The 9,770-nt window shown below is 52.6% G+C and overlaps 1 protein-coding gene across 1 annotated transcript in view; it reads right to left on the bottom strand.

Annotated features, from left to right (window-relative positions):
- Positions 1-3,283: 3,283 nt before the first annotated feature.
- Positions 3,284-9,770, bottom strand: part of TBC1D9B (TBC1 domain family member 9B) — a 44,825-nt gene continuing 38,338 nt past the window's right edge. Inside the window, exons 12-15 of the mRNA XM_031935505.1 lie at positions 9,274-9,468; positions 7,371-7,433; positions 6,781-6,887; positions 3,284-5,311 (exon numbers count right to left, since the gene is read on the bottom strand). Of these exons, the coding sequence (XP_031791365.1) occupies positions 4,631-5,311; positions 6,781-6,887; positions 7,371-7,433; positions 9,274-9,468 (1,046 nt within the window). The 3' untranslated portion in view covers positions 3,284-4,630. The remainder of the gene's footprint in view (positions 5,312-6,780; positions 6,888-7,370; positions 7,434-9,273; positions 9,469-9,770) is intronic.

Below are 9,770 nucleotides of genomic sequence, written 5' to 3'. Positions count from 1 at the left end.
TTCGCTTCGGCCGCCGTGGCCCTGCCCCTGCGCACTGGGATCCCTCTAGCCTACCGCGCCTCTCGCTGGTCGTCTGGGCCTCTCCGATGTCGAAGGAGTCATGGGTCCCGGTGGGTGCGGGATGCCCGGTCGCAGACTTGTCGTCTGACCAGGGCAGCGCCCGCATCTTCCTAAGGCAGCGGCTTCCGGCCCTGGGGAGACTGGAGTTGATACAGCAGGGCCTCCGCTGACGAGTTCTTTGGGCTGTTGCACAGCGCGGGGCGGAGGGGCCGCCCTGCCCGGCCTGCGCTGCCGTGGGCAGCAGCGAACAGTTAGCCTTTGAACCGGAGCCCGGGGAGGAATCCGGGGAGACGGAGGGGCTCAGCGGACCCAAGCTTCCCGGAGAGCGCGAAGCCGGCCCCCCTGCCGCCCCGGGAGCATCCCAGGCCCACCCTACGGAGGGCGGAGGCGCCCCCGCAGCCCGACGCTCTCGCGGCAACCCTGCGTGGCTTAGGGTTGTAACCTTGTTGGAAAATAAAATACAAAAAAAAAATTAAAATTACCTCCAACCCTACAACCTTCTGTGTCTAGGGTTATAATTTTAATTTATGTTTTTTTTCCCCCAACTTTTGCACAGTGAAAAATTAAAAAGCGAGTTTTTTTTTTTTTTTTTTTTTGGGAGACAGAGTCTTGCTGTGTCGCCCAGGCTGGAGTGCAGTGGCTTGATTCTCCTGCCTCAGCCTCCCGAGTAGCTGGGATTACGGGTGCCCGCCACCAAGCCCAGCTAATTTTAGTAGTTTTAGTAGAGATGGTGTTTCTCCATGTTGGCCAGGCTGGTCTCGAACTCCTGACGTGTAAGTGATCTGCTCGCCTCGGCTTCCCAAAGTACTGGGGTTACAGACGTGAGCCACTGCACTCGGCCGACACTCGCTTTTAACAGCAGAAACCATCCCGGTGAAGAAAACGCCCAAGCCTGACAAGGGTGCGGGGAGAGCTACCCCTCTTACAGGATGCTGGGAGAAGGGTCCAATGCAAAACCGTGGAAAGGAACCTGACAATACTGCTACCCCAAGAAAGGAATCCCTTCACCCAGGTGATTGATTATTCGTTCCCTAGTGTTCCCTGAAGTATACCAGGAAGAAACGGAAATCGGTGTTCTGAAGAACGGCACGGACCCTTATGCAGTTCTATCAGCAAGAACTCGAGTTTGAAGTGACACCGTGCTGTGGAGAGGCAAGGTTACAAAACTACAGTACATTGTTTGAATTCTGTGACACCGGCATTATTTTCTGGGGTGTGTGTGTGTGTGGCTAAGGTTGTAGGTAATGCTAATTTTTAAATTTTCTCCAACTTTTGTACAGTAAGTAGTTATCAGAAAAAAAAATTGAGAGACAATATGCCAATAGACAATGGTCGGATAATGAATGACAAGAAACTGCAGCCTCTGCAGTAACCGGGCAGTCCGCTGTGTGGGAAGGACGTAGTCAGGACTGCTTACTCCTCTATTTTCTGTACCACCCTCCCCATGTCAGAGCCAACCCACAAAAGAGGAATACTCTCCCCAAGCCAGTCACAGAAAACATCCTGCTTGTTAGCTCACCTCCAGTTTCCAACAGCCTGCAGTCAGAACCACCTGGAGCCTTCCCCGTTTTCCATCCCCTGGCCCTTGCACCTGCCCACACCTGTGATGTCTCTGACTCCCTTGCTGGAGCAAGCCGTGAATACTGTTTCTCATTTGGGTGGTCTTCCTTCATTTCTACGTTTGAGTTATTGTAGCTGAGAACAGAAGGCAGGCATCTGCAAAAAATGTTTTATGCTTAATGAAAAGAGTAGAATAAACATTTCATATATGACATCAGTTAAACTCTGAAAAAAATACAGAATGAATACCAAAATACTGAGGAGTAATCTGTAGCACTAGGAAAAATTGTTTTTCTACGTTTCTGTGTATTTTTCTCCTTTTGGCAATAAACCTGTAATCTTTTAAGAATTCATGTGTATAGTATTTTTCTTGGAAATTAGAATGATTTGATGAGTGGTTTGATAGAACTTGTATTACTTGGTAAGCAGTTTTAAAATATTCATGTTTACTTATAAAATTTCATTTTTTAATTTGTATTATCTATATATTATTTAATGTTACTGTTCTGGTTGTTAAACATTTTGAGTTATCTTCCCAGGTTGAATGATTTATGGATGAAAGCACTAGTGTACATTTTTGTACATTGTTTCATGTGACTAGGCCAGATTCCTCTTTTCTATCCTTTGGTTTAATTTCTTTGGTGTATTCACAAGCTTATACTTCCACACATTAAAAACATTTTTATCTTACCTCTGTAAAGACAAAAAATGAAAAAACAAAAAAGGCATTTATCCAAATTCCAAGTTACTCAAATCTGATTGAATATAATCAATGTAAGACTTAAAACTGCCAACTGTGTGGGGTTATTATATCTTAATTATGGCCAAGAACAGTCTTTTTGGTATAAATCATTTGAAATTATTTTATGGTAGTTTGTCTAAATACTAGAAAGGAAATTAAAGTCAGGCATGGTGATTCATGCCTGTAGTCCCAGCTACTAGAGAGGCTGCGGCAGGAGGATCACTTCAGGCCAAGAGTTTGAGGCGGCAGTGAGCTACGGTCATGCCACAGTACTCCAGTCTGTCTCTAAAACAAACAAATAGCCGGGCGGTGGTGGCTCACGCCTGTAATCCCAGCTCTCAGGGAGGCAGAGGCGGGAGGATAGCTTGAGCCCAGGAGTTCGAGACCTGCCTGGGTAATACAGCGAGACCCCGTTCTCCACAAAAAGGAAAAAAAAAAAAAAAGATAAAACAAACAAATAAGCAGGCCGGGCATGGTAGCGCACGCTGTAATCCCAGCACTTTGGGAGGCCGCGGCGGGTGGTCAGGAGTTTGAGACCAGCCTGGCCAACATGGTGAAACCCTGTCTCTAGTAAAAACGCAAAAATTAGCTGGGCTTGGTGGCGCACACCTGTAGTCCCAGCTGCTCGGGAGGCTGAGGCAGAAGAATTGCTTGAACCCAGGAGGCAGAGGTTGCAGTGAGCCAAGATCGCGCCACTCCACTCCAGGTTGGGCAACAGAGCAAGAGTCGGTCTTAAAAAAAAAAAAAAAAAAAAAGCAAAGCTACTTAATTAAAACAAAACCAGCAGCCACAGAGATATACAGTAGTACCTCTGAGTTTCACCTTCTGCAGCTTTAGTTACCCTGAGTCAACAGCCACCTGGAAGAGATGAGTATACAGTACAAGAAGATATTGTGAGATAGACCACATTTACAACTTTCATTACAGTATAACCATTACATTTTATTATTATTGTTAATCTCTTAAGGTGCTTACTTCATAAACTTAAGTCACAGGTATGTATGTATAGGAAAAAACAGTATGTATAAGGTTTGTTATCTGTGGTTTTAGGCATCCACTGGGGGTCTGGGACTGTATCCCCCGTGGATAAGGGGGTAACTGCTATATCTTTTAGTAGAAGCAAGAGTAGCCCCATGTGGGGGCAAACACTGGACACTGGTCAGTTTCAGCTCCTCCTGCAAAGTGAGGGTATCCTTGTGGCTCAGCCCTGGGGCCCCCTCTGGTCACCTGTGGCTCCACAGTCTGGTTCTTGAACCCAAGGGCAGACAGCTTGCTACAGCCCAGGCCTGAGGATGCACTTCCTTCACCAGGACTCATGACTCCTGCCCAAAAAGACCTGTGGAGCTCAGGGCATCCCCTGATGCAGGTTGGTCAGGACCTGCCCTGCCTGCACCAGCAGGTTCTGCTTCTCCATCTGACCTGGCAGGCCTTGCACTCTTCCACCCCCTGCAGAGGACTGTCTTGAACTTCCAGAATGCAGCCAGGGCCCTGTACTTGGCCTGGGGAGAAGTTGGGAGGCCTAAGCAGTGGTTGGGGGCCACAGCAAGGCATTGCACACAGTGTGGGTTTTATTTCTTTCAGGGATTTATTAAGGCATTGAGCACAGTGTAATCTCTAGCCAAGTGAAATGAATCCAGGGAAATATATCAGGATCTGAGGGATGTGCTTTTAAAGTTACTGGAAAGGATGATGAGCTGAGAACGTGTGTACAGCCACGCCTAAGCGCAGCGACCATTCTGCGGTAAACGTGTTCTGTCCATGTTCCTCATTCAGGAGGTTCAGGTTCCCGGAGGGCACCTGAGGGTTCCATCACTTCGCTGCCCAACAAGCACATGCCCCCCATCTGGTGCCAAGCGGCAGGAATGACCCCTGCACCACACAGCTGCAGAAGAGCATCCACAGATGGAGGGACTCAGCTGGCCTGGCCACAGTGCGGGCACAGAGGTATGAGGCAAGCAAGAGCAGATCTGAGAGCCTCTAACACTAGGCAGGTGCAGCTGGTGCAAGACGTGCTCCCAGCGGGTGTAAGGAAGGTGGGAGCCACAGCCTCTTCCTGAGCCCAGAAGCAGCCAGCGCCGGGAGATGCAGGCCCAGGGAATCTGTCTAAGGCAGCTGGGTCTGCACCAGCCTTCTTTCCATTCACAACTCACTGCTCCTGGGAGAGCAGGAGGGGCACACTTTTCAAGAAAAACTGATAAGGGAGGAAAGGCAGGAGATGAGGCCAGTTCCACCGATGACAGCTCGGACCAGGCCTCACCCCTGCAGGCCTCAGCCGGAAGCTCCGGGCTGCTCATGGTCACTGGCGGTGCTGAACTGTCTCTCCACTTTCTTCTGGTCCTTGATCTTGAGTCCAATGTCCACTCTCTTCTCAAAGAAGTTCACCAGCACAGACTCCGTCAGGATGGAGGCCAGGATCTGCTCGAAGGAGATGCACCAGTCGGTGTCAACAGTGCCCCCGATGCGGGCTGTGGGGCTGCAGGCCTCCCCTCCCACCAGCACCGTGTCGTCTGTGAGGTCTTCACACTGCAGGGAGCCCGTGCTGACCACCGAGTATGAGGACATGGACATGTCGTCTTTGGTTTCATCATCAGACAGCAGCTGGGAGGGTGAGCCCTGTCCCTCGCCGCTGCCCCCCTCCACCACCACCTGGCTCTCCTGTAGGGCTTTCCCGAGGTGTGTGTCTCCGCCAGCTTTGGCTTGGGGGTCTCCTGCAGCTGGGGGCTGAAGCTCCCTGGCTGCGTCGTGATGGGGTCCAGGTGCTGGTGGCTCGTCCTCCTCAGTGGCACAGTCCCTGGGCTTCCTGCCTGTGCGGACCGAGAACTTCTTCCCCACCTCTCCGATGCGGAGCAGGAGGCTGGCCACGGTGGCGATGGCGTGGTACAGGTCCTGCTCCATGGGGTCTTCACTGAACATGTTGTAAAGCGTCTTGCACAGCTCAATGAACTGCTCCTTTTAAGGAGAAAAACAGAAGAACAGGGAGATGGTAAAAGAGCAGTCAGACGGGTCCGTATTAGCCAAACTGATGACAAGGGACAGTCTAAGGATGTTGGCTGCCATCTTGTTAATCATCTCCACGAGCCTCATCAGTCCCATCTCATAGATCAGGACACAGGCTCAGAGAGGGAGAGTGGCTCGACCAAGGCCACACAGCTCTTCAAAAGGCTTTCCCCTCTAGCTGCCTTTCTCGGCACATAGAGCGTGCCGGTCTGACCTGGAGCCTCCCTGTTTCTAGGTCTGTTCTGTTGGCACAGGGAGATGGATTTCTACCACGACTCTAAATCCGGTCAGTACAAGGACTTCTCCGTTGTGTTTTAGAATCACCTTTGGCTTTAATCAGAAGCAACCTCAACTCAGCCCTTGAATGAAGCTCTTTATTTTTTTTATTTTTTATTTTTTCTTGAGATGGAGTCTTGCTCTGTCACCCAGGCTGGAGTGCAGTGGCCGGACCTCGGCTCACTGCAAGTTCTGCTTCCCGGGTTTACGCCATTCTCCTGCCTCAGCCTCCTGAGTAGCTGGGACTACAGGCACCCGCCACCTCGCCCGGCTAGTTTTTTTGTATTTTTTTAGTAGAGACGGGGTTTCACCGTGTTAGCCAGGATGGTCTCCATCTCCCGACCTCGTGATCCGCCCGTCTCGGCCTCCCAAAGTGCTGGGATTACAGGCTTGAGCCACTGCACCCGGCCAAATGAAGCTCTTTCGAAGGTGATGGTGAGGAGAGAACAGCCTGGGTCAGCTGGGGAGGGAGGTCCTGACGAGGGTGGGTGCTAGAGTCCTTAAGCCACACATCTAGGCCCCCTGGCTCAAGAATGGGAAGAATCCTCATCACACGTGGTGCCCACTCTCCAGGCCTGCCAGGGGAGCGGTCAGACTGCAGGGTCTCCTACTAGGCACAGCTAGGCTGTGGGTCTGACCCAAGGGCCATGGTCAGGCTGGTGCTCCAGACTTGCCTTTGGCTCAACACTTGCAGTTTGAAGCTGGGGTCTCCCATTTTCTGGCTATGAGACCCTTAGCAAGACACCACGCTCCTGACCAGCGAGACCAGTGAATGAAGAGTGGTTGTGGAGGGTGCATGTGAGCCTGCGTGTGCAAAACCCTAGGCAGGGCTGGGAGGGTGCAGGGTGTGGAACGCATTCTTGTCAAAGGTAGCCTACGAGCCTCTGGCTCCTGGTTCACGGACACTCACTCAATCTGGACAGCGGTCACCATGGAAACATCCCCCTGTACAAGGCCCTGGAACAACTGGCCTCCTGTCTTTCTGGAATCATCACTGACTGGCAACCAGGACTAATGGGCTCTAGAGGCAGCGAGGAGCCTTCCCACCCACCAGGAGATGCTGCAGTGTGGGTGCTGTGATATTAGGGCCCAGTCTTGGTCAGAACTCTCCAGAAATGTCTGTTGTGGGCTCTGATGGAGCTTACCTGGTTCATCTTGGGAAGATCCTTAATTGTCTCCTTCTGAGCCTCTTTCTCCTTGGCCCACATTCGAAGGTAGTGCCGATAGTCCGGAGAGCTGGTCCCCTTCTCCTCTGCAGGTTAGAGGAAAGAGATTCATCTTTGTCATGTGAGAGAGAGGGCTGGGGGCTGACAGCAGGGAGAGGAAGGGTTGGGTGTCTTCTGGCATGGAGCTACCGGAGCCCTGTTACAAAACACCCTGGCATTTGGGAAGGTGGGCATGGGAAAACAACCCAGAACAGCCACAGGTTCCCACTAAATTGCTGAAGTGGTTGGACCGAAGCTGATGACAATGGTCCACACTGTCTTCCCTCAGATGAGGAGTCACAGGGCAGCTGGAGAGAAGCTGGCAAGAGGGTGGGGCTGGCTGGGTGCCCGTGGGGCTGGTGGAGAGCGTGGAGCCTCCTGTGCACCCCAAGGCCCGCTCCCTGATGGGGGGACGCATCCGCCATCTCCCAGGGTAGGGGGCTCCCTGGCAGTGACTGGGGAAAAGACCAGCCAGCAAGAGTGCCTCGACGCGGGGGTCTCTAGGAACAGCAGCAGAGAATGGCCTGTACCTCCTCTCTTTTCCTGGACTTCCTCACTGCCACTTCCTTCTTGCTCTTCCTGTGGTGGTGCTTCTGGACAAACGCAAAAATAAAAACAACATGGAGAACATTCTGCTGTGGGGACTGCAAGCTCCTGGGGTCCTTGAGAGATAAAGTCTGTGTTTCTGTACAGCCAGCCCCAGGCCAGGCCCTGGGGGCAGGTCCCCCATGCCATGCCTCCTGCCTGGCCCGCCCCGCCCCGCCCTAAGGCACCACAGCCAGGGCCTGAGCATTCCCGCACTTGGTCGGGTTAAAACAAAAGCTGCCAAACCCTCACTTCCTCAAGTCTCAACATGCTGGTTCTGAAATGAACAATGATGCAGGCTACGGACCAGTCTGAGGACTAGTGAATTCTATAGTTCCTGCTAGAACTCAGGGGAATCCTAGTGACCCCTTCCACCAGTGCCTGCTGTGCCTGTTAGAGGGGTTGTCTGTGCACAGCTCCTGTGCTCAGTGAAGCGTTTCGGGGAATTTCGAGGACTACATTTGCTGGAGTTGGCATGCACTATACTCCCTGTGTGAGAACATGCACCTGAGGAGAGAAGCAGCCGACCAGCTCTCCTGGAGCTGTTCCCCAGAGGCAGTGTGGCTGGTGGGGACACCTCAGGCAGGTTGGCAGCACCCAGTTCTGAGCTGCTCTTGCTGGCTGTGTGGTGGCAGTGAAGGCACACCTCCCTGGGCTCAGACATCTCACCCTGGAATGGAAGCCCTGCTTCCTGGGGGCCACATGCGGCCTGAGGCCAGGGCTCTGCACCATCATGCCGCTCCCAGAAGCATGCGGGACAAGCCTAGAGTGGCCTGCTGGTTCCACGTACAACAGAAGGTGCACCTGCTTCTGTAGTTTCTGTCCTTGAAATCAAGGTCCTCAAGCTCAAGTCAGCCTCTGCCACTGTCACCAGGACTGCCATGGGCATCTTGGTACACACTATTTTTGGTTTTCTGAGTCAGTTCCTTGGTGTGCATTATCCCCCACATGAAATCACCAGGTGGCATTATGGTCGGTTTTGCAAGTGTGCTGCATGTCACCAGCTTGACTGCCAAAGCCCAGGGCCTAGAATGCTCCCATCACCTGGGATCAGATGGTCCCAACAGGCCTTAAACATAGCACAGGGATGAGTTCTAACAGGCACTCAACATACGTGTTTTTCCTTAACAAAAAAAGTGATGTGGAGCATGAAGATTTTTCCTAGGAAAGCATCCACTTTTCTTTCTAGCCTCCACTCAGCCACGCTGTCTTTCACATGCTCCGATAGCATTTTATATTTTTCTACTCACATGAAGACAGAATATCTCTAACATGTGGCTGCAGAGGTCATGCCCTGGGCCTGCTTGGTGCCTAGTGCGGGGGCCTTATTTACTCCCCACCCACAGCAGACGCGGAGGCCGTGCAGAGGAGTGGCTTGGTTCTGGGTCCTTCTCAGGACTTATTCCCCGCAGGATGAAGTCCCAGAGGGGTCCCTGGGACAAAGAGCTTCCAGGCTTCCTGATAGTGCAGGAGAGTGTTAGGAGGTACAGGGGGCGCCCCTGCCTTCCAGGGACTGACCTTGAGCCTCCCAGGGCAGGAAAAGATCCAGATCTGAGGCCAGAGGAGATGCTGGAAGGGACAGCAGAGGAGAGGCAGAGGGGCAGAGCGGGGAGAAGCCAAGGTCCAGGAAGACAGAGACACAAGAGAAACAGGAGTGAGGACATCCACAGGGGGCGGCCCCAGCCCCCGCCAGCATGGCAGGGCCCAGCCCGTGGTCCCCTGGGGAGAACCCCATGCAGCCTGCTCCCTGAGCCCAGGTGTGACTGCTGGCCACTGCCCGAGCCCCGCAGGAAGGCTGCGGTGGCTGCAGGGTGCTGGCTGGGCATGTCAGGTCCAGTGGCCACTCACCTTCTGAGGAGCTGTCCTCTGTGAAATAATGCGCTGCCTCCAGGGCTGACTCGGCTTCCTCTGGGCTCAGAGCTGTGCCCGGAGAGAAGGCAGAGTCAGGGCAGGAGGAAACAAGGAGATCCCCTCCACGTAAGTCCCTCCAGCCCTGGGCAGAGGCGTGCTTTCCCCGCCCACAAGCCTGGCCAGTCCCAGCACCTGCCCATTACAGTGCCCAGTAACAGTTTTGATGGTGATGATTGGTTATTTGTTACTTTCCTGACTTTTTTTTTTTTTTTTTTGAAATGGAGTCTCACTTTATCGCTCAGGTTGCACCGCAGTCACATGATCTTGGCTCACTGCAACCTCCGCGTCCTGGGTTCAAGTGATTCTCCTGTCTCAGCCTCCCAAGTAGCTGGGACTACAAGTGTGTACCACCACGCCCAGCTAATTTTTGTATTTTTAGTAAAGACAGGTTTCATCATGTTGACCAGGCTGGTCTCCAACTCCTGACCTCAAGT

The sequence above is a fragment of the Piliocolobus tephrosceles genome, chromosome 4, assembly GCF_002776525.5.
Source record: "Piliocolobus tephrosceles isolate RC106 chromosome 4, ASM277652v3, whole genome shotgun sequence".
NCBI classification, from domain to species: Eukaryota; Metazoa; Chordata; class Mammalia; order Primates; family Cercopithecidae; genus Piliocolobus; species Piliocolobus tephrosceles.
Note: the sequence above shows the minus strand (reverse complement) of the source record. Positions and strands in the feature narration are given on the sequence as shown.